We start from the raw sequence: 25,145 nt of genomic DNA, 5'->3' as shown, positions 1-25,145 counted from the left end.
GCCTGGAGCGTTGATTTCCTGGGCTAAGATTGAACATGTTCTGCACAAGTGCCAAATTCTCAGGACAGTGACATGTGTATGGATGATCTGTTTTTGCTGCAGCATTTACTGAACCTGTGGTCATGAGCTTTGTGTGACCATTTGCTGTCTCTGAATTGTTCACTGTTTGCCTCTTGTGGCCACCATCAGTATTATGTGGCATGAAAAATCAATATCCTATTTAATGTTCTCTATGTCTATGCTATTTACAATATTATTCCATCAATACTAAAAACTTAACAGCCATTTAATGATGGCTAGTTCCGAGTGTATGAATTTCTGGTGACAAATTGGGTTCTTCATTGTCTTTACATCTTGGGCTATGGACTAAAACGAATACAAGGTGTTGCTGCAATAACTAGGCAAGCCATGTTTACAAATTTGAGTAAAACAAAAAACTGTCCAGAAATTGGAAAAAATTTGTGTTTCATGTCTTTTTCCAACCTTAATTTACATCACCAACTTGTTATGCAAACAGAGAATTGATATTTATTGAATCTTAAATAAATTGACTTTTCTCTCCTGCATCAAACAACTTGGTCTTAAAACTGTAACATAACCAACCAAGAAACTGAAGAAACAGCAAATATTAGCACTTTACAGTGAACTGAAAATTAAGGGAAGATGAAGCATCCATAACAGTCCTGTCACATACCAATGCATAAAATTCCATGTCCAAGGCTGGCGCATAGTACATCTCAGCAAGATTCATGACGTATTTATATTTCAGATTTAGCTGGCAGAGGAATTCATTCTTGTACCATATGATCGAGCAATTTTCAAATCATCCAATGGTAATAAAATTGCATTTTCAGCCAAAACTGGACATATCTGGTTATTCCAAAAATGCTTTCAGTTACAGCTAACAGATAAACAGCATGTCTTAACAAAAACAGTAAAAAGGTGCATAATGGGATACTGGCAATAACCAGAACTGCCAAAGGTGAATCTCAAGTTTCTAAAATCAAAGGTTTATTCACTAATTTTTTGTGATAATATTTCTTATAAACCAGTCACTTCTTTTACATTTTGACAATACAAATTTCTCAAAGTTTGCAGTGATCTTCATCTAATTTACATTTTAGCTGGCTCAGTGCTACTTTTATAACTATTTTTATAAAGATAGTCTCAGGTTTTGTACAAATAATAAAGACAATAAATTATAAACAATTGGTGATGTCAACCAGTTCCAGTATCCTTGCAAGTAAACAAGAGTCAAATGTCAGGAAAACAATGAACTATTTCAATCGTTGGCAACTGACTCTGGTCTTCCAGTCCATGTAAGATATCCCTTCTTATTATGATACCTCTTTGAAGTATTGCAGATGGTACATGTCCATAGTGCACATGGCGTTGGTCTATTTTTTATACGGACTTTAGCAGTCACGCCTGGGATGAGCTGTATCGAACATCCCTTGCAAATGCTGCGTTTCAAGCTGATATCCCTGGTAACAAGAAGATGAGAGCAGTCAATCACATTTATATCACTTCTTAAAAAAATAAATTCCTCAGCGGAATATAAACAATAGTATTAGGAATTAAGTTTCACCATACACTGAGCAGTGATCATGCACATAAGTTGTATGACATGAATGGCTGGGGTATCCCAAAGGACAGGTTCAGCGATGGACAGTTACAAACAACCTGGCTTGCCTCCTTCCATTTATACTAAATTTGTTTACGCATGTCATGACTGGCAATAGGCAGGACACTTTAGTTGCATCTACTTAAAGTCTCATTATGTTCATTTGTTATGGAGAAATTAGAAATTTATTTCATAAAATTTCAGTGGTCATCAGTAAAGGAACTAATAGTTCTAGTCTGTGAATACGTGAGAAATGCACAGCTCACACATTGCTCTGAATGCAGCAGGTGTGATAAGGGCACTCAAACATTTGAGATGGCTTGCACGTGTCAAGTGGTCATAGACATAAGCTCGCGAAACCTAGTGGTCCTTTCCAGTAAGTCGGGGTTAGTGACTTGTGACATGGCTCACCTCTTGAGATCGTCGAAGGCAACAGTTCCAAGTGTTTGCTGTGACACCACAATTTATGGCGGAAAATTACAAGCCTTGGAATGTGGTTTGGCCTCAGGATACTCCGAAGTGTTAAACTACAATCTCAATTGGCCATCAACAGCTGACAGATGGGAATTTCTAGGACAAACTAGTCAGAAAGATCTGCTCTGATTGCATGGTGACTGACGACATTCTGGTTGATTCATTAAATATGGCATGAAAGAGTAACATTTTTCCTGATTGGCATTTGAGGCCAGACTGGCACAAACTGCTGAGACAGGAGCTGGTGGGAAAAAAAAGGAACATACTTGCTTTGATGACAGATGGTGATATGTCACTGGTTTGAGACATTGTGGCACTTTATGAGCGAGATTCTGATTCTACACTATGAACACAGTCCTCAAACTTACCACCACAGCAGACTGGTGCGAGTATACAGCAGCACGGATCAATCTTTATATAGGAAACATACTATCGCCACAGATCTGCTAAACTTGATTCATACCTTAGTCATTTGATGTGCTATTCAACTGACCACTGGAATTTCTAAATTAATCAATGGGTTGTATTGGATTTATGATTTAATGTACAGCTAGTATACAGTAGCCATCCTTCCACTTGTCTATCTTGTTAGTTGCCATCAGCAATTAAGTTTTGTTTTCTCATAGAATGTTGATCCAGATATTTTGTCATTGATTCATATAATAATCAGTTTACATTTCGTTGTTGTTAAGGTCTTTGGGCGCAAAACTGCTACGGTCATTAGCACCTGGTCTGTGGCTTAAAGAAAGGTAAAAAAAACCAAACTGGAAATCAGCAGCAATGGGAGTGAAACACAAAAAGGGGGAGGGGGGGGGGGGGGGGGGGAACAGACGGACAGCTTAGAAAACCAATATAGAAGGGGGAGTTTGTTTTCCCCAAAAAGAGCTTCAAATGACCGACATCATCTCACTGACACTGATAAACTCGAGGATGCAATCGGCTGAGCGCATGTCATCTGCTAAAATGGAAGACGTATCAGGTGACAACTGTAGACGGATGCGTAGTGGAATAAAATAGGGGCACTCAAGTAAAAGGTGTCTCACCGTCTACAGTTGAGAGCAGTGAGGACAAAGCGGGGGAGGATCGCCACTTAAAAGATGTCGATGGCTAAAAAGACAGTGCCCTATCCGGAGTTTAGTTAAAATTACCTCCTCACGACCACAAGTTCGGGAGGAAGAAGTTCAAGCACAGGAAAGAGCTTTCACATCCCGCAATTTATTATTGGGAAGTGTAGACCAATGTGCGTGCCATTAAAAAGCAACATGATGACATAAAATGCGCTGTAGATTGGCTAAGGGAACCATGCGAACAGCAGACTGAGGAAAAGAGACTGCAGCCTTGGCCGCTATATCGGCTGCCTCGTTTCCACAGATACCAACGTGTTCTGGGATCCAGAGGAATGCCACACAGACGCCCCCCAAACACAGCAAGTGGAGGCAGTCCTGAATCCGGTGGACCAGAGGGTGGACAGGGTAAAGAGCTTGATGACTGAGGAGAGAGCCAAGCGAATCTGAGTATATAATATACTGTACCCGCTGATGGCGACGGATGTATTGGACAGCCTGGAGAACAGTGTAAAGCTCTGCAGTAAAAACTGAACACTGGTGGGGACGCCGAAATCGATCAGGGGTGTCGCCAACAATATAGGCACTCCCAACACCAAATGACGTTTTTGAGCTGTCAGTTTAAATAAATGTGGCATCCCCCATTTGTGCGCATAGAGCAGCAAATGCCCGACGATAAATGAGAGAAGGGGTACCATCCTTGGGAAGCTGACAAAGGTCACAGAGCAGGCAGGTCCAGGAGTGGAGATAAGGCAGTGCTGTACCCCCAGTTGTCAAGAAAGTTTTAGGAAAGTGGAAGGAAACTGAACATAGCAGTTGACGGAAGTGGACTCCTGGTGGTAGTAGAGAGGAAGGGCGGCCTGCATACCCTAAATCCAAGGAGGTGCCAAAAAAAAATGTCATGGGCCGGATTAGCAGGCATGAAAGACAGATGGCTAGCATAACGAGTCAGAAGGACAGCTCGCCAATTGGACAGTGGAGGTTTCAACAGTCTCAGCATAAAGGCTTTCCACAGGTCTGGTGTAAAAAGCTCCAGACACTAAACACAATCCACAGTGGTGGAGATGCTGAAGAATAGATGGTCGAGCAGAGAAATAAACTATGCTTCCACAGTCCAATTTCGAATGCACTAAGGCGTGATAGAGGCGGAGAGGACCACTCAGCCGAAATATAGGAAACGTGGGAGGACCAGGACAGTTTTCTGTCAAACATAAGACCCAAGAATTTAGTGACGTCCCCGAACGGAAGGTCAACAAGGCCTACATGTACAGAAGTCAGAAGAAACTCTGCACAATGCCAAAAATTGACACAAACGGTCTACTGGGAGAAAATCTGAAGCCGGTTTCGATGCTCCAAGTGTGGAGGCGATCAAGACATACTTGATGAAGTTGTTCAAGAAGGCTGGTCCATTGAGAGCTGTAGTAGATCACAAAATCGTCCACAAAGAGAGAGTCTGAGACATCAGGAAGGAGGCAATCCATAATTGGATTTATGGCAATGGCAAGCAGTACAACGGCACAGAGCCCTGGGGTACCCCGTTTTCTTGGGAGAAAGTACGGAAGAGAGTAGTGTTCACTCGCACTTTAAATGCTCTGCCATAAATTCATGAATAAAAAGGGGCAGCCGACCTCGAAAGCCCCAAGAGAACAGTGTGCGGAGGATGCCTGTCCTCCAACAGGTATCGTATGCTCTCTCCAGATCAAAAAATATTGCTACCGTTTGGCGTTTCCTGAGAAAATTGTTCATGATGTAAGTGGAGAGAGCAATAAGAGGGTCAACTGCAAAATGATGTTTTCGGATACTGCATTCAGCAGGTGTTAAAAGGCTTCGGGACTCCAGCCACCAGGCTAAATGGCAATTCACCACACACTCCAAAACCTTACATACACTACTTGTGAGAGAAATGGGTGATAGCTAGAGGGGAGATGTTTGTCCTTTCCAGGTTTTGGAACAGGAACCATGATAGCTTCCCGCCATCTTCTCGGAAAAGTACTGTCGGTCCAAATTTGATTATAAAGGGGAAGGAGGTAACGTAGACTACGGTATGATAAATGCAGCAACATTTGTATGTGGATACCATCTGGTCCTGGGGCAGAAGAGCCAGAAGAGGAGAGTGCATGTTGGAGTTCCTGCATGGAGAAAACAGTATTATAGCTTTTGCTATTTTGAGAGGAGAAAGCAAGAGGTCACACTTCCGTTGCACGTTTCTTTGGGAGAAAGGCTGGCGGGTAATTTGAAGAGCTCAAAATCTCGGCAAAGGGGTCCACTAAGGTATCATGCGCGACAGTGAGCCCAGAGATCGGGGAGAAACTAGGCACACCAGATAACCATCGAATTCAACTCCAAACTTCTGAGGGAAGAGTGAATGCATTAAAAGAGCTAGTAAAGAAGTCGCAGTTTGCCTTCTTGCTAGTGCAGATGACACAACAGCATCGCGCATGTAGCTGCTTATCGCAAATATAGTGGGACAAATTAGGATGGTGGCAGAAATTGCGAAGAGCACGTCACCGCTCATGTATTGTGTCACGGCACGCCTTGTTCCACCGAGGAACTGGGGGGTGCCGGGGCAAATCGGAGGTACAAGGTATTGAATGTTCCACACCTATAAGTATAACTTCTGTAACATTAGTGACCTGATCGGCGACGCTAGGAATATGACGGTCATCGAATGTCACTAGAGACCAAACAAGTGTCCTATCGGCTTCGGCAAACTTCCAGTGTCTTGGGCGCAGAGATGGCAGTTGTGGCTGCAATCGAAGGACACAAGGAAAATGGTCACTCGAGTGTGTATCAGCAAGAGTGAACCATTCAAAGCGCCGAGCTAGCTGAACAGTACCAACCAAAAGATCCAAATGAGAGAAATTCGTCATGGAGGCAGACAAAAATATAGGTTCCCTAATGTTGAGGCAAACAAGATCTGCTTGGTGGAAGACGTCAATCAATAGGGAGCCTCGCAGACAAGGACGCGGAGATCCCCAAAGCGGGTGGTGGGCACTGAAGCCCCAACCAGCAAATAAGAGAGGGGGGGAGGGGGGCGGTAGCTGACCAAAGAGATGAAGGAGATCAGCTCTTGCCATTGGTGTGGACAATGGAATGTATACAGTACAAAGAGAGAAGGTGTATCCAGAAAGGGAAAGACGTACAGCAACAGCTTGGAAGGAACTGTTTAAGAGAATTGGGTGGTAATGGACAGTATCATGGAGAAGAATCGTAAGTCCCGCATGTGCTGGAGTGCCATCTGCAGAAGGGAGATCAAACCAGACTGACTGAAAATGAGGGAAAACGGAGCCATCATGGGGATGTAGCTTTGTTTCCTGAAGACAGAAGATGACCGGCGAGTAGGATTGTAAGAGGATTGACAATTCATCCCGATTGGCTCTAATACTGCAGATATTGAAATGGATAATTAACATAAGGTGGACAGAAAAGGGAAGAATCTTACCACGGTTGCTCTCAACTCAACGACTGCTGAGAGCTGGCGGCTGACAGAATGGAACGGCATTCCGCCAAAGGCAGAAGATCCTGATCCATAGCTTGTTCGGGGGCAGGTCCCGCCACCAGCGATTGGCCGCCAGCAGTGCGCCTTGGCAACACGGAAGACGGCCGAGGGCGGTTACTGCCAGGTGCCGCTGTAGATGAGACACGCCGTGACGGAGAAGGAGAGGAACTTGGTTTCTTATAAGCCTTCTTGGAAACAGGACGTTGAGATGAGAGAAGAATCAATGTTTGTGAAGTCACGGTAAATAAAAAAATCTTCGCGAGTAGGCTTTGTTTTGGAAGTCTGGTTGTCTGATTTTGGGGCTTGTGATTTAGCAGGAGCCGATGAAGGGTGAGCCGTAGAGTGAGCAGCTGATAGTGGGGAGGTTGAACCAGCGACCTTGGCACTGGCTGATCTAACGACTGTGACACTAAAGGTGAGATCCCAAGTTTGTGTGGCTGCCTCCTTAGTAGGCTGAGAAGATGCAAGGACAGTGCTATATTTACCTGCTGGAGACAAAGTGGGCTTTTGACTGGTGAATAACTTAGGAGCAGCAAATGTAGACACCTTTTCCATCACTCTGATTTCCTGAATAAGCTGTTCATCTTTGAAAATGGGGCAATCTCTAGAGAAAGCAGTGTGGCCACCCATACAGTTGATGCAACGAGGGGATAGAGGTGGACAAGCACCCTCATGGGCATCCTTCCCACATGTAACGCATATGGCCGGGTTGGAACACGACTGGCTGGTATGATTAAACTGCTGACACCGGTAGCAACGCATAGGGTTGAGGATGTAAGGTTGAACTGAAGTTCTCTCATAGCCCGCTTTAATGTTCGATGGAAGTTGAACTTTCTCAAATGTCAAGAAGACAGTACGGGTCGGTACCAAGTCCTTGCCAACCCTTTAATGACTATGTACAGCGGTTACACCCTGGTCAGACAGGTAGTTTTGAATTTCCTCATTGGACAATCTGTCGAGTGTGCGTGTATGAACCACCCCGTGTGATGAGAATTTAAAGTGCGGTGCATTTACACCCGGACAGGGAAGGTGTGTAGCAGTGAAGTTCATAGCAGTTTTTGTGCCTGTAGGGCACTGAGTGTTTCTAACAACAAGGTGCCATTTCATAAGCGGGAGCAAGACTTTACAGGACCTGCAATTGCGTCGACACCTTTCTAAATAATGAAAGGGTTGACTGTGGAGAAGTCTTGACCGTCCGACTGAGAAACAACAAGGAACTGTGGCACTGATGGAAGAATTGTCTGTGGCTGAGACTCATTAACTTTCGCTTGTAAGCAGAAATTGTAGACGTAGAGGAAACCATTGCGGAAGTATTCCCCATGATTACCAAAGTCTCTGATGGAGCGCTCCTTCGTTGTGGGGACCATCTCTGAGGGCATTCCCGCCTTAAGTGATTGTTCACACCTCAGTTCACACCTCCTGAGAAACAGATGGAGGAACCAATCGCCACATTCGGAAGGTACCAGCTCGGGTAATCACCCCTCCCTGGGCCTGCCCATTATCAGGGGTACGTATGTGTCCTACCTGCCTACCTGTGGCGGGGAATTATGCGTTACCCCGTCACTGGCACGTGGGAATGCGGCCTTCAGAGACGCACAGGAAAGAAAGAAAGAGAAAGAGAGGAACAAAGAAAAGAAAAGAAGAGAGGTCTCAAACGCCGCAGCAGAGAAGAGGGTAAAGAGAAGAGGCAAGGAAAAGGAGGACAAAGGGAGGACAGAGATTTTCCAGCATAGGAAGCAAAGAAGAGAGACTGTCTTACAGTTACAAGCGTCCGTCTCCGGACATAGGCATGAAACATACTCCCATAGGGGGTGAAGGGGAAGAGAAGAGGTGGGAGTGAGTGGGGGGGGGAGGGAGGATGGGGGATGGCGAAGGATGTGGAAAAGGAAGGTATGCAGCCCACAAAGGAAAGAGAGCCACACTAGCTCAGGGTCCTGTGCTCGCCACGCACGTATCCACAAGAGAGTTGTGGACCCCCTGGGGGGAGTTTACATTTCATTTGCATTTTCATTTGAAGGAACATGTAGTTCCCTTCAATTCACTGATTTGTTCTGCTGATCGAAAGGACAGTTATATAGTAGGATCATTGCAATTTCCTATCTTATGATTCTATATTAGAGCATTTCAAGTAGCAGTCCGTTGAGCAATTTACAGTTAACATGGAGTCTTAAGGGGAGTGTGACAGAGTCTGGGTAGGTCTATTACTCTGATAGGTGTGTCAGTCTCAAACTGCGGGATATTGCATGCATACATACGTAAGTAAAGTCGCACGACATGAATGGTGGGGATAACCCGAAGTGCAAGTTCAGCTCCCTAATTGGAAAGGTTTTTCCCCATCCTTCACACTTGCAGGCATCTTTCTTTCATTAAGTGCGAGTACTGTGTGCGTAAGTGTATCTTAAATGTAGATAACTGCACGCACAAGTGTGTGCGCACGCAGGTGTGTGTGCTGAAGATGATTGTTTTGTTTTGTTTTGCTTTAGGGCACAAAAAACAACTGGGATTATACGCGTCCAAGTCAAAACTAGAGAACATGAACACAGAGACAAGTGAAACAACTATATGTCAGTCCCAGCTGACAGAGTAGAAGACAGCTAAAACAGGCATATGAAAAAAGGGCTAAAAGAGACACCATACAGAAACGGAGGTCCAAAACTAAAAATTAAATGGCCCTTGCCATATTGCTTTGGCGGATAAAAAGTAAAATATGATCGACAGCCCATGCTTCATTCGCTAAAACGGCTGATAAACCAGATGGCAAACCCAAGCTGGAATGTAAATGGTTAAAAAAAGGGCATTCCATCAGGAAGTGGTACACAGTTAAAATTTGGGCACAATGTGTACAAAGTGATGTGTATCATCAGTTAGCAAATGACAATGGCTAAAAAGGCAGTGCCCAAAACACAGCCAAGTTAAAATAATATCCTCCTGGCAGGAGGGCCGAGAGGAGGTCATCCAAGTCGCTGGGAGAGACTTCATAAGCCGAAGCTTATTCATAAGAAGGGAGGACCATTGACGATGCCAAAGGGACACCACCGCCTGACAGTCGGCAATGCAGAGATCATCAGAGGGAATATAAGTACTCGCGGGTTGAGGTACAAGGACTGCAGCCTTGGCAGCAGTGTCAGCAGCCTTGTTTCCTGGCAGACCAACATGACCAGGAACCCACAGAGACATGACATTGACTCTGCCAAGAGTGAGCAAGTGACAGTTTTCCAGGATTTGCTGCACTAAGGGACGGGCAGTGTACAGCAAACAGACTTTGAAGGGGACTAGTGAGTCTGAGCAGAGGACACAATGAAAAGGCTGTGTCGCCGGATGTACTCCATGCCCTGCGACAAGGCGAAGAGCTCGGCTGTAAATACTGAGGAGTGTGCCGGAAGTGGATATCGAAAGACAGGGTGCCAATGACGAAGACACAGCTAACCCCACGGTCAGTGAGCCATCAGTGTATTCAAAGAAAAGTTCCACACAAAGATCGTGAAACTGAAGGCAATAGACTGAGGCTGGAATAGTGTCCTTAGGAAGTAAATGAAGGCAAGGTTAAAATGGGCCACTTTAAGAAGCCAAGATGGTAAAGGGTTCATGCCTACCAGGAAAGTTGCAGGTAGTAGTGTGAAGTTAAGCCGCCGTAGCAAGTGCCAAAAGCAGACTCCAGAATGAACAGAGAAGAGGGACGAGCCCCATACTGACGATCAAAGGAATCATCAAAGGAGGCAGCATAGGAGTGGTGGCCATGCATTGGAGACAAACAGCATGCATACCTGCTGAAGAGAAAGTCATGACAGTGGGACAGTGGTAGTTCAGCAGCTTCAGCATACAGGTTCTCAACCGGGTTGCTGTAAAAGATGCTCATGGCCAAAGGGATGCCATGATGGTGGATAGTGTTGAGGTGGTGTAAAAGGGATGGGCGTGCAAACGCATGAACAAAGCACCCATAGTCGAGTTTCAAATGGACAAGGGACCGGTACAAATGGAGGAGGGTGGTTCAATCGGCACCTCAAGTAGTACCACTCAGGACAAGTAGGACACAGACCACGTACAGCGGGCTGTCAGGTAAGATACATGAGAGGACCAAGAATGTTTCCTATGAGGCATGAGCCCCAGGAATTTCCTAGTTTCAATGAACAGAAGGGCAACAGGCCCAAGATGTACAGATGGTGGGAGAAACCATTTGCGCCACCACAAATTCATAAAGACGGTTTTGTCAGTGGAAAAGACAAAGCCATTATCTATGCTCCAGGAGTAAAGATGATCAAGACAGTGCTGAAGATGCTGCTCAGTGAGACAGGTCCGTGGAGAACTGCAATAGATAGCAAGATGGTCAACACGCCGGGAGACAGGCCATTATAGGGTTCATAGCGACAGCAAAGAGGACGATGCTCAGGATGGAACCCTGAGGCACACCACTTCCCTGGATAAAGGTGTCTGACAAGGCAGAACCCACATGCACCTTGAAAACTTGGTCTTGTAAAAATGCCTGAAGGAAACAGTGCAGGTGCCCACGGAAGCCCCACAAGTAAAGAATACGGAGGATATCAGTTTTCCAGCAGGTGTCATAGGCCTACTCCAAATCGAGAAACGTGAATGCAGTCTGGGATTTCTGCAGAAAATCATTCATAACATGGGTGGACAAAGTAATGAGATGTACAACTGCAGAATGCCATTTCGAAATCCAAACTGTGTATTCATTAGTAAACGGCGAGACTTGAACCACCACACCAGCTGGGCATGAATCGTATGTTCCATCACTTGCAAATGCAGCTGGTAAGAGATGGGGTGGTATCTAGATGGAAGGTTTTTGTCCTTACTGGGCTTAGGTATGGGTACAGTGATGGCTTCATGCCAGCACCAGGAAAATGTGCCCTCTGCCCAGATGTGATTGTACGTGTTAAGCAGAAAGTGCTTGCCCACAAGAGAAAGGACATCTGAATGTGGATGGCATCTGGCCCTGGAGCGGAGGATCAGGATGAACTGAGAGCATGACTGAGCTCCCTCATAGTAAAGGACACATTGTAGCAATCATGATTCAGAGAAGAGAAGGGTATTGCCCGAGCCTCCTCCACTCATTTTCCATGGAGGAAGGCAGTGTGATAGTGGGAAGAGTTCGAAACTTCCACAAAATGGCAGCCCTAGGTGTTGGAGATAGCAATAGGGTCTACGATGACATTGACACCTACTCTCAGGTCGGAAATTGGGGAATAAATCTTGGTCCCAGAGAGCCATCAGAGGTTGGCCCACACGACAGAGGAAGGGGTGGAACTGTTAAAAGAACTAGTTAATTAAATCCAGCTAGCTCTTTCACTATCCCGAACAACACAACGACACTTTGCATGTGTCTGTTATAATTAATGCAGTTTGCCAGTGTAGAGTGGTGGTTAAAACCACGGAGAGCATGTCTCCGTGTGTGAATTGTGTTGCGGTGTGCCTCAGTCCACAAAGGGACCGAGACATGACTTGGTAAAGAGGAGATAACATTAGTGAGATATTCCACCTGGTCATCACAACTGGGGAAATCTTGTTGTTCGAAAGTTGCCAGGAAGGAGTAAAGCTGTCAGTCAGCCTTAGGAAGCTGCCATTTGGGCATGCACGCGGATGGGATAGGAGTCAGCAAACGGATAGCACATGGAAATGGTTGATCAAGTAGGTGTCAGAAAAAATGGACAACTCAAGACTAGGGGCAAGCTGGGCAGTGCACAAGGAGAGGTCCAAATGGGAATAGGTGTGCGAGGAGTTGGAAAGGAAAGTGGGTGCTACAGTGTTAAGGCAGAAATGGTTACGTTGGTTAGGAAGGTCTGCCAAGAGGGCACCTCTCTAACAGGTCCTGGGAGAACACCAAAGGGGATGATGCACACTAAAGTCACCGAGTACCAAAAATGGGGAAGGTAGCTGCCCAATAAGCTGAAGGAAATCTGCCCTGGTGACACTGAATGACGGACGGACAAATGGCACAGAGGGGAAAAAAGTCAGGTGGGGAAGGAAAAGGTGAACTGTAACAGGTTGAAGACTGGTAGTCAGGGAGATGGGTTGACTATGGATGTCATCCTGTATGAGCAGCATGATGCCCCCATGAGACAGAATGCCGACCTCAGGGGGGAGGGTCAAAACGAATTGGTAAGAAACGTGAAAACTCAAAGCAGTCATGAGGGTGCAATTTTGTTTCCTGAAGGCAGAGTACAAGGGGATGCTACGATGCTAAAAGCAGCTGTAAATCCTTTTTGTGGAACCAAAGGCCACGAACATTCCTTTGGAGGAGAGTCATGAGGAGGAAGAGATGTAGGGGTTTCACCTCGGCGGCTGCCAATTGACAGCTGGGGAAGAGGCACTACTACAGGGCACAGAAGCAGGAGGATCATGCTCCATGGGGTCCACAGAAGCATCAGCTTGCTTGTGCAGTCGGTTTGTGGAGTCCAATGCTGAGTAACAGTTGCTGGTGCACACCGGCAACATGGAGGCTGGCCAGGCTAAGGTATCATGTGGTGACACCATCGAAGAGGATCGTCGAGGTGGCGAAGGAGAAGACCGTTTGCCTTTGGTGGACTTCTTCGAGCCTTTCTGGTTAGACGAAGACTCAAGTGTTGTTAGGCTGGAGGGGCGGAAGAAGTCTTCAAGTGAGTACTACTCCTATCCTTTCTGGCCTACCAGTTGTGTAGCTGGTTTGGAATGTAGGGCCCAACAGCGATAATTTCATAGTCTGCTTTCACCCTGGATGGAAGCACCACTCTTTCAGAGGCGAGAAAGAAAGTGCAGGTGGGCGCTAAGGAGGAATCTTCCTTTTTCATTACATGATGGACGACAATGACACTGATCAGAGAGGCAAGATTGGATTTCGGCCTCAGTTAGACCGTCGAGCAGCCTGGTGTAAATTACACCACGGGAAGAATTCAAGGTTCCATGGGCCTCGGCATGAACAGGGTAACCATGGAGTAGCAAGGCAGCAAGCAATAGTTGTGCCTGAGAATCAGAAGTGGTCTGCAAAAGCAAAGTGCCATTCCGAAAATGAGAGCAGGATTTCATAGGGCCAGCAACTCCATCTACATCTTTCTGAATAATAAATGGATTTACTGTGGCAAAGGACTGACCATCTTCAGCATGTGAGACCACGAGAAACCGTGGTGCAGCAGGAAGGGTCTCTGAATCATTAGTCTCATTACATTTAGTAGATGTTGAGCAGGAAGATGATTGACTCATTGCAAGGAAATCCTCCATTATTGCCATAGTCTCCAGTGGCGTTCACCTTCCATCTGGGGGGGTGGGGGGGGGGTGGGAAGGGGCCTCTTCAAAAGGGTTTGCACCCACCTTAGGTGATAGCTCATACCTCAGGTCACAGGTCACACTTCCTGAACACCTGACAGAGGGACCAATCAGCAATTTGGGAAGGTTACAGTTCAGGCAATCATCCCTCCCTGGTGGTCGGGGAGGGTGGGGGAGGGAGGGTGGTGGTGATAGAAGGGGAGGGTTGAAACCCAGGCCTGGTACATAGCCTACATCTCTAAGACCACCAAGGAGGTGATCCTCATCCAAAAAATACATCATCGAAAGTCTCTCATGCCCTCACTTCATGACAGATTGCAGAAAGGTTCATAAGGACACACAGAACTGGTGACTTGTCAGCATACAGAACTACTGAAACATTTAAGATACATGCACCAATAATTTGATCAGTTTCCACAATGTGTCACTACCTACTGCAGCAAGTTTCACTGCTCTGAGTTGTCAATTATTGAAGTTAGTCATTGTTTCCCAAAATGTCCGCGAAGAAAAAATAGAATGATTTCAAGTTTCAATAAGAGTGTGTGTATATATATTTATTTATTTATGTCCAATCTACTTGAACAAATCCTATTTTATTGTTAACACACTTAACAGAATATTAGCCCCTTGTAGCACCAAAATTGTACTTTCCTCAGTTTTAGTGTAAGTTTCACATGTTTGTCATTTACTATACAGTGGATTTATGTCTCATAAAAATGTTTGTTCCATTGTAAATACTCAGTAATAATTTTACATTGGTTTTGGCCCCTTTCACTATCACTATGTGATAAGTGAAGCAGCTATAATAACAACAATAAATAATGATAACTGTAATTATAAAAGAATAATTACATGATTTAATATATCTCCTCTCATGGTGTTACAACCCTCCGTAGGTCTTATCCTCTTCAACAGGTTTCCCACATACTGCCCTCTCTAGTGCAGTTCTCCCCATCCTCTAACTCACAGCTTTTAAATCATCTTCCACATTTGCTATTCACCACTTTTGTGACCTTCCTCTGTCTTCTTTCAGTTGGCTTCCATACAGAAACCATTCTAGTTATTTGTCCAGCATCCATCCACTAATGAGTACTGATGAAAAGCAGCTCTGACTTTTTGAATGCAGTATTCTGCACAAGATCTATGGGGCATTTTGGAATAACAATGGTTTCTGGAGTTCTAAAATGAATGCCGAACTGTATCACCTGATAAGAGGAGCTGACAGAACAGTAAAAAGAATAATAGCCTGGCTTGGAGATGTGATTTTTTGGCATGAAATGGATGACAACTGTTCAAAGAGCCTGTACATCTGATGGCTCCATCTGCACCCCTGTCCACATTAAACTCACCAACCACCAACAGTACCTGCATTTTGGCAGCTGTTATTCCTTCAACATCAAAAATCCATCCTATAGAGCCCGACCACCCAGGAATGGCATATCTGCAGTGACAAGAAATCCCTTGCCCAGTATGGTGAGGCTCTCACTAAGGCCTTTACAGACAAGCACTAGCCCCAGTACACACACACACACACACACACACACACACACACACACACACACACACACACACACACACACCTCCCACCACCTCTTACAAGCAGCTACGAAGTATTGCCCCCTTTGTCACCCATTACACGAAGACCATAAAAACTGAATCACATCATCAAGGTTTTGATTTCCAATCATCATGCCCTGAAATGAGGGACATCCGGCCTGAGATTCTTCCCACTCCTCCTAAAGTGGTGTTCCATTACACACCCAACCTCTACAGCATCTTACTCCATCCCTATGCCACTCCCAATCCCAATTCCTTGCCCAAAGAATCATAACCATGTGGAAAACCCAGGTGCAGGATCTTCTCAGTCTACCCACCTAGCACAGGTTTATTAGTGGACTGGCCACCTGTGAAAGCAGCCATGTCTTACCAGCTGTGCTTCCATCATTGCACAGCTTTTTATATTCTACATCTATGTCTACATATATACTCCACTAGCCACCAAGCAGTGTGTGGAGGGCATATCCCCCCCTCCCCATTCAACTCGCGGATCGTATGAAAGAAAAACAACTTTCTGAACACCTCAGTACGAGTTCTAATTTCTCTTGTCTTTGAATGGTGATCACTGCGCGATTTGAAAAAGGGTGGTAATAATATATGCTCTACATCCTCGGCAAAGATTGGATTTCGGAAATTAGTGAGCAGCCCCTTCCATTTAGTGCATCGTCTATCTGCAAGTGTGTCCCACTTCAAACTTTCTATGGGATTTTTAATGCTCTCACGATGGCTAATCTTGCCACTCTTCTTTGGACCTTCTCAATCTCTTGAATCAGACCCAGCTGGTAAGGGTCCCGTACAGATGAACAATACTCTAAGACTGGATGAACTAACCTATTGTAAGCAATTTCCTTTGTCGATGGACTGCATCGCTTCAGGATTCTACCAATAAACCGCAATCTAGAGTTTACCTTACCCATTACTTGTGTAATCAGATAGTTCCATTTGAGATAATTTTGAATAGTCACACCCAGATACTTGACAGATGTTACCACTTCCAAAGACTGGGCATTTATTTTTTACTCGTACATTAATGGGGATTTTCGCCTTGTTACAACAGGCTCTAGATATCGGCTCAAAGGTTGATGCCATATTTCTTGACTTTCAAAAGGCGTCCGACTCAGTTCTGCACTGTAGCTTTATCCAAAATGTGCGCACTTAGGTCTATCCGATGACATATGTGGTTGGATAGAAAATTTTCTAACAGAGAGCAGTATGTCATCCTGAATGGGGTGACTTCAACAGAAACAAGTGTAACTTCAGGTGTGCCCCAGGGCAGCGTAATAGGTCCACTGCTTTTTTACGATTTACATAAACTATTCGGTTCATGGTATTGACAGCGGCATTAGACTGTTTGCCGATGATGCTTAATTTACCATCTAGTAAAATCATCAGATGATCAATTCCAATTACAAAATCATCTAGAGATAATTTGTGTATGGTGCAAAAAGTGGCAATTAGCACTAAACAAAGAAAAGTGCGAGGTCATCCACATGGGTACGAAAAGAAATCTGATAACTTTTGGGTTCACAATAAATCGCACAAATCTAAGGGTTGTCAATTCGACTAAATACATAGGAATTACAATTACGAGCAACTTAAATTGGAAAGACCACATAGATAATATTGTGGGAAGGTGAAACAGAGCCTGCACTTTCTTGGCAAAACACTTAGAAGATGCAACAAACTCATTAAAGAGACAGCCTACATTACACTTGTCCGTCCTCTGCTGGAATATTGCTGCGTGGAATGGGATCCTTACCAGTTAGGATTGATGGAGGACATCGAAAAAGTGCAAAGAAGGGCAGCTCGTTTCGGTTATCGCGCAATAGGGGTGAGAGTGTCACTGATATGATACGTGAGTTGGGATGGCAGTCACTGAAACAAAGGCGGTTTTCTTTGCGGTGAGATCTATTTACAAAATGTCAATCACCAATTTTCTCTTCCGAATGCGGAAATAATTTGTTGACACCCACCTACGTAGGGAGAAATAATGATCATAATAAAATAAGAGAAATCAGAGCTCAGACAGAAAGATTTAGGTGTTCCTTTTTCCCACACGCCATTCGAGAGTGGAATAGTAGAGTAATAGTATGAAAATTGCAGAGTACCGATGTAGATAAGAATGGTGCTATATTTGTAGTATAGTCAACATATAATCTTACGGGGACATCGTCTGGGCCAGATGCCTTCCTGGTGTCTAAGGATCTTAACTGTTTTACAATCCCAGATACACTAAGCACTATGTCAGTCATCCTTGCATTTGTTTGGTAATTGAAAGGGGGAATGGTGCTATAGTCCTCCACTGTAAACGAGTTTTTGAATGCTAGGTTTACAATTTCAGGCTTCTGTTTATCATCGTCCATTACATTGCCCGTACTGTCAGCAAGAGAAGGTATTGAAGTATATGTAGTGTTCATAGATTTTACTTATGACCAAAATTTTATGGGGTTATTTTTAGAATCAGGTGATTCTTTTTTACATTACTATTACATTTATCGATTTCCATGGATCCCTTGGAGAGGAGTCTCTGGGATGTGGAAAGAGTCAAAGTGTTCTTTTTTTTACTCAGGTACATGGATATTATAAAATTCTAATTCAAACAGAGTTATGAGCTATAATCCTTGTGAAGATATTCATCAATGGAGTAGAAGGAGTTCGCCAACAGGAATTTCTTTAATTCACCCTGAAACCGATCTTTATCACTTACAAGACCTTTGATATGCTCTGCTAAGTTATTGAATATATGAGTACCCATGTATTTGACTCCTTTTTGTACTAATGTTAAGCTTTTATAGCCCTTATACAGATTGTTTTTGGTTCTGGTATTATAATCATGTTTTGCACTATTTTGTGTAAAAAGAGACATGTTGGAAAAGACAAAGGACATCAATGAGTATATGTACTGATAAGTAGCAGTTAGAATACCAAGTTTCTTAAAGAGGTCTCTGCATGATCTAGGACTGACACCATATATAATTCTAATAGAGGAGTTTCCCCAAAAGATGATTCCATAACTCATTAGTGAATAGAAGTAGGCCAAATAAACTAACTTCTTCATTTTGAAATCACCTATTTCTGCTATCATGTGTACTGCAAATGTAGCTGAACTAAGGCATTTCATTAGGTCTAGAGTGTGAGTTTTCTAATTTAGGTTGTGGTCAATAATTTCATTGTTTGAATACATTATACTTATAGGGTCAGGTATTCTTTGTGAGGTACTAAACTGTATGTACTGGGTCTTGTCAAAATTCAGTGACAATCCATTTGCTGTGAACCAACCACTGATACTTACAAAAATTTCAATAGCTGGTTGCTCAGTGAGATCACAGGTACTGTTTTTTATACCAATACTTGTATCATCTGCAAATAAGACAAAATTTGCATTTTGTGACACTGCATATGGAAGGTAATTAATATATAATAGGAACAAGGGACCTAAAGTAGAGTCCTGGTGCACTCCTTATCTGATGGTTTCGTATTTTGAATGACTATTGTTATGTGGTAAGCCTGACACACACACACACACACACACACACACACACACACACACACACACACACACACACACACACACACACACACAATATTTTCTATTTAAAAGATAGGATGAGAACCATGAGTCTGCTACTCCTGTTATCCCATAATATTTTAACTTTTGTATAAGGATATCATGCTTAATACAATCAAAAGCTTTAGCCAAATTACAGAATATGTCACGTGGGAATAACTTTTGATTTATCGATTCTAATACATCATCTGCAGAAGTAAATATAGCTTGATCAGTTGACAATCCTTTCCGAAATCCAAACTGATTGTGAATGAGAATATTTTTCTGTACTAAGTGTTTATAAAGTCTGTTGTACATAACCCTTTCAAAAACTTTTGAAAATATCTTCAATAAGGAAATGGGACAGAAGTTTTCCACTGATGATTGGTCTCATTTTTTTGTGTAATGGTTTGACAGTAGCATATTTAAGCCTATCTGGAAAACTACCACTGTGGAGGGATTCATTACTCAGTATGTCACAAAGTTCTGAGGACAACATTTAATTATGTTAGTGCTTATTTCATCATAACCACTGGAACATTTGCTTTTAAGAGAGCTAATAATATTAGAAATCTCTTTTGGTGAGGTAGAATACAGCTAAATTTTGTCAAACTTCTGCAGAAATGCGTTTTTTAAATATTTTAAGCTGTCTTCTGAGGAACTATGCAAACCTAAGTTGTCTGCTACAGAAAGGAAAAAGTTGTTGAAAGTGTCTATTTTGGAGGTATCTCTAATCAACTCATTATTTACATTGAACATAATTTCCTGATTTGCCCGATTAGTTTTTCCTGTTTCAAAAAAATGGTTCAAATGGCTCTGAGCACTATGGGACTTAACATCTGTGGTCATCAGTCCCCTAGAAGTTAGAACTACTTAAACCTAACTAACCTAAGGACATCACAGACATCCATGCCCGAGGCAGGATTCGAACCTGTGACCGTAGCGGTCACGCGGTTCCAAACTGAAGCGCTTAGAACCACACGGCCACACCGGCCGGCTTTCCTGTTTCACTTTTTACTATTTTCCATATAGTTTTTATCTTGTTATTGGAGGCATTTATTTTTTCTTGAAAATAAATGCATTTCGAGGTTTCGAGTGCTTTGTTTAGAATTTTACAATATAATTTGCAATGTGATTTAGCTTTGTAGTCATCGTTTTCCCTTGAAATTAAGTACAGTCTTCATTTTGTTTTGCAAGATACTTTTATTCCATTTGTAATCCAAGGTTTTGAAACATTTAATCTATTTGCTTTGATTACTTTCTTAGGGCAGCAGTTTTCAATGTGACCTATGACCGTTTTAGAGAAACAGTTATATTTTTCTTTTATCCCAGGTGAATTGTATACATCTTTCCAGTCTGTATTACTCAAACAGCTTTTTTATACTTTATAAAAGACATATTTATGCCAGTGACTGTAACACTTTCTTTATTTCACGATTGCAATTTTGGCCTTAGGCCATTATCAAGTGAAGATGTTATGGCTATTAGGTCATGTCAACCTAATAGCCATAACATCTTCACTTCATAATGGCCTAAGGCCAAAACTGCAGTCGTGAAATAAAGTTTTACAGTCACTGGTGTAAATATGGTGTCTTTTATAAAGTTCTACCAGACTGTGAATCCCTGTTACAAAAAGTTAATTAGTTTTTTATAACTTCTATTCCTGTTTCATTTATTATTTGTATAGTTTCCCACTTCCTGTTATTAGTTGAATCAGACCACACTACATTATATGTAAGCAACTGGTCATCATGATCTGAAAGGCCATTAAATATTGGATTTATACTATGATTTACTAGTGTGGTAGTACCTACAAAAATGTTATCAATAGCAGTGCTGCTGGTACCCATAAACCTGGTTGGAAACTGTACTAAGGAATGAGATTATAAGAAGTAGTAAGATACTCTAATATGGATCTTGAGTGATTATCCTTCAGAAAATTTAAATTAAAATCTCCACTTAGTATGAGATCATTATTTTTGGAAGTTAAGAAATTTAATACTGCATCAAGCCTGTTTAGTGAATAGCTGGAAATTACCAGTCGGAGCCCTGTATACTGTGACTAATTATTTTTCTTGTGTGTGTTTCTACTTGTGTGGCACATGCTTCAAAATGCTGATCACTACAGTATTTAAGAATGTCGATGTTTTTATAATTGTGACCCTTTCTAACGTAAGTGGCAACTCCTTTCTCCATCTCTTTTCTACAGTGCTTTGAAGCTAAGGTATACCCTACCATATTAAGCATTTAAATTTCACTACCTAAATGATGTTCAGAAGTAAAAATAATATCAACAGGATCTAAACAGATCTGAAATTCATTAATTTTGTTTTTTAAACCTCTGATGTTTTGATGTAGTAAATTTATTGTTACTATTTTGTCTTCACAAGTATTATGCTTAACATTTTCAAATACTTCTTGTTTCAACATTGAATGTGTAGATAACGAGCTTAATCTAAAAAAGAACTACTTCCATGAGTTACAGTGTCCCCCCCTTAAAGAATTTGCTATCAACCTAGCTAGTATATCCTTCGCTATTCTGTTGAGATGCAGGCCATGAGAAGAAAAGCCCCACCTACCAATAGTTTCAATAGGAACCAAACCAATCCCTGACCCAGCACCAGCCCGAAGCAGTCGATCCAACTCCATATTGACCCTCTTCACAGAGCTGTTCAACTGGGTTCGATTGTACTGCTTGAAAACAGGCACAAACTCAACATTAGTATGGTTTGTTGCTGATGCTATTTTTACCAGGTCCCTATCGATTACGTTCCCTGCTCCACGCACTGTTACAACATGATCCTCCTCTGTGAAACCCTTACACAAAGATCTTAGGCCCTCTATCACTTGGCTGAGAGATGCACTAGGCTTGAAAGAGTTTGTGACCTGGTAGCTGTCACCTAAATTTCCCTTCAAAAGTTGGCCCACACCTCTTCCATGACTGCTACCTAACAGCAGAATTTTTTTCCCACTTTTTCTGAAGCAACAGGCTTCCTAACTGAATTCTGCTGTGCATCACCTGCACCTACATCTACATCTACATGAGGTGCTTCATTACTTAACTGTGGCACCAGGGCAAATCTGTTTCTTGTGCCATCAATGAAACTGTCAGATACTGTCCTCTTTCTGTGACCCTTGTTCCCTCCTACCAATTCCCACTTCTCTTCACCCTTCTCCCCCCTTAACCTAATTAGTTCCTCCCTAGCTTTATCTCATTCAGCCTGAAGGGCTCTAATCTTCTCCTCCTGTTCTGCTATTTTCATATCCCGTGAACACACACTACAGTACCTAGGAAGAGCTTCATTTTGTTCCCCAGTTTCCATGCCACTACATTCCCCCCAGTGAAACGATCTGTCACAACACCTGCATAGCACCCCAGAACTAACTTTCCTACTGCAGCTAAAACACTTCACACTCATGATCGTTTACAATATAGGCCTACTTTTTAAGCTTTCACTAAATAAAGATAATTTCCTATTTACTATGCTCTATGGGGCTCTAATATAAATATAATACTAATGTACTTACTTACACTTCAAATCACTTGACTTTCGCACACAAAATTTAGGCCTGAAAACGGCTGTTAAGCAGTAATGGTTTTATGCTATTTTCTTTAAAAATGTGGCACAGAACTTAAAATCTTCACTACCCCAAACAGTTATTACACTACTGAATGCAATTGAACCTAATAAAATCTAGCCACTGCACTTAGTACTCACTAGAACTTCAAAAATAAGCGCACACGAAATATCAACACAACCGGTCAGTCCAAAGAACATATGTGGACAATTTGCTTCCAAATTCGTTAAAAGAATCTCTCTCTGACATTTTGACAGCTACTTTCATTTCACATAATTTCTGTTTGTCAGCAGGGCAGTGACAACGTTTAAAACGACTGCGCAAAATTCCCTGCTTTCTCAGTAACTTCCTAATATGTTTGTTGTACCAAGGTAGATCCTTTCCCTCCCCTATATTTTTGCTAGGTGGTGGACAGTACCTTTAAATTCTAACAAAAGATGCTCAATATCTTTGAGTCTCGTGGTGAATGCTTGGAGCTGACTATGAAGATATTCATTAATGACACTTTTATTTGCTTTCCCAAACAAGAAAAATCTAAGCTGTTCCTTTGGTTTTTTGCAACTTCCACTGACATAGAAGCCACAATGACATTATGGTCATTAATACCTTCTTTTATATTAACTTCCTCAAAACGATCAGGTCTGTTTGTCACCAAGATATCTAATATGTTCCCATCTCGAGTTGGTTTTCTAACCAATTGCTGAAGCTTCTACATTGAAAGCACTCCTAGAATAACTTCACGAGTCTTTGCTTCTGCCCCCTGTGATAAACATGTAATTTTCCCAGTCAATGGATGCCAGATTAAAGTCTCCACCTATAACTAATGGATAATTTGGATATTTCCTATGTACTCTAGACTTTCCCTGAAACATTCTGCGAAGTTTGTTGCGGATGCTGGTGGTCTATAAAAACATTCTAAAACAATGGTCAATCCTTGTCTGATTGCGGCTTTATCCAGACTATTTCACAGTCTGATCCAATATCGATTTCAACTGGTTTAAACAGCTTTTAATTGCAATGAACACATCACCACCCATAGTATCAGTCCTATCCTTCCTAAACGTTGTCCAATACAAGTTCAAAATTTCACTGCTACTTATGTCCGGTGCCAACCAGGTTTTGGTACCTAATACAATATTGGCATTGTTACTGTTTATTTCGGAGAGTAACTTGGGGATCTTGCTACAGTACTTCAACAATTTGCTAACATGAGATATAGCATATGTAAATCCTTTGGAATGACCTGTTTAGGTGAGCTAACAACTTTTACAGTTGGCACACTCACATTAGTGTCATGAACCGGTAATTTTTCAGGCCAACGGTTTGTTTCCCGTGGGGAGGAACCTAATCTAAAAAACCCCCATGTGCACACAAGTACTGTGTTACCCATGTAGCTGCTTCCTGTGTGTAGTGCACCTCTGATCTATCGAGGTGCATCCTACAACCTTCCACCCCATAGCGTAGGTAAAGGAATCTACAACCATTTGCGTCACAGAGTCGACGATATTGGTGTGACTATCAACCAGCTCTCTAATATGATGAATGGCCACCACCAAACTGTGGCCAAGAGCAAAGTAGACCACCTTGAAGCACAACATGCAGTTGAACATAACATGCCTGATTTCAATGGTTGCTTCACTATGGAGCCATTTGAATCCTTCCCTCAATCACCAGCTTTTCTGAACTGTGCATCTTGGTACTATCCTTACAACACATTCTCCACTCCTGTAATTGTCCTGGCCTCAACCTACTGCGACATACTGTCCCGCATACCCTCCACTGAACAGTTTCCACTCCCTCTGCCCTATCATTTCCTTCCCATTCTTGACTCCCATCCTCTCCGTTTGTCACCATCTGTCAATCCTCCCACCCATCTTTCCCCATTCCTCTCCTTTTTTCTCTCTGTTTTCCTCACCTCCCTGCCCCGAAATGTCCTGACTCTGTGCCTGTTGGCCTTCTAGTGCATACTCTACCAGACAGTGCTCCTCTCTCGCCCCACCCATGCACTGCTATCCCTTTTCCCTTCCCCACCCCTTTCAGATTGCTACTTCCATTCCACGTGATAGTAACAGTCTGGTCCAAGATGCCAGAGTTGGCAGTCATGCGTGCATGAGGTGTGGTTGCTTGTGTGAATGAATAGTGTGTTTCATTTTCTGATGAAGGCTGTGGCCGAAAGCTTATGTTTAAGTATGCTAACTGTGCCTGTCTGCAACTTAAAGCATCATCTTTATGGTAAGTAGCAATATACCTTTCCCTACATTGTTAAAGGCTTGCTTGTAGTCTACATTTGATTTAGCATAAAATAAGTGAAAATTTTCTTTAGTGTCAGAACATGAGGTACTTCTTGATCTGTAGAAACCATTCATCTTTGATGAGAATCTGTCAGAACTATGAAATGTCAAACACTGCGGGGTTCCCATTTCTTTATGTTTGAGGGGAAAGGTGAGAATACTGGGAGGTTGTGTTTTTTTTAAATACTGGGAGGTCATGTCTTTTTTTTTTTTTTTTTTTAAATACTGGAGGCAAAGTGTGAAGGTTTCACAAAGT

At 42.8% G+C, this 25,145-nt stretch overlaps 1 protein-coding gene across 3 annotated transcripts in view; it reads right to left on the bottom strand.

Annotated features, from left to right (window-relative positions):
* Nucleotides 1-1,005: 1,005 nt before the first annotated feature.
* LOC126173644 (ribonuclease P protein subunit p21) overlaps nt 1,006-25,145 on the bottom strand; it is a 48,864-nt gene continuing 24,724 nt past the window's right edge. For all 3 annotated transcript variants that reach the window (XM_049920972.1, XM_049920974.1, XM_049920973.1), the window contains exon 4: nt 1,006-1,484. In XM_049920972.1, the coding sequence (XP_049776929.1) occupies nt 1,283-1,484 (202 nt within the window). In that variant the 3' untranslated portion in view covers nt 1,006-1,282. The remainder of the gene's footprint in view (nt 1,485-25,145) is intronic.

This window comes from Schistocerca cancellata, chromosome 1, assembly GCF_023864275.1.
Source record: "Schistocerca cancellata isolate TAMUIC-IGC-003103 chromosome 1, iqSchCanc2.1, whole genome shotgun sequence".
In the NCBI taxonomy this organism is placed as follows: Eukaryota; Metazoa; Arthropoda; class Insecta; order Orthoptera; family Acrididae; genus Schistocerca; species Schistocerca cancellata.
The sequence above is the reverse complement of the archived record's forward strand: the minus strand, read 5'-3'. Positions and strand labels throughout refer to the sequence as shown.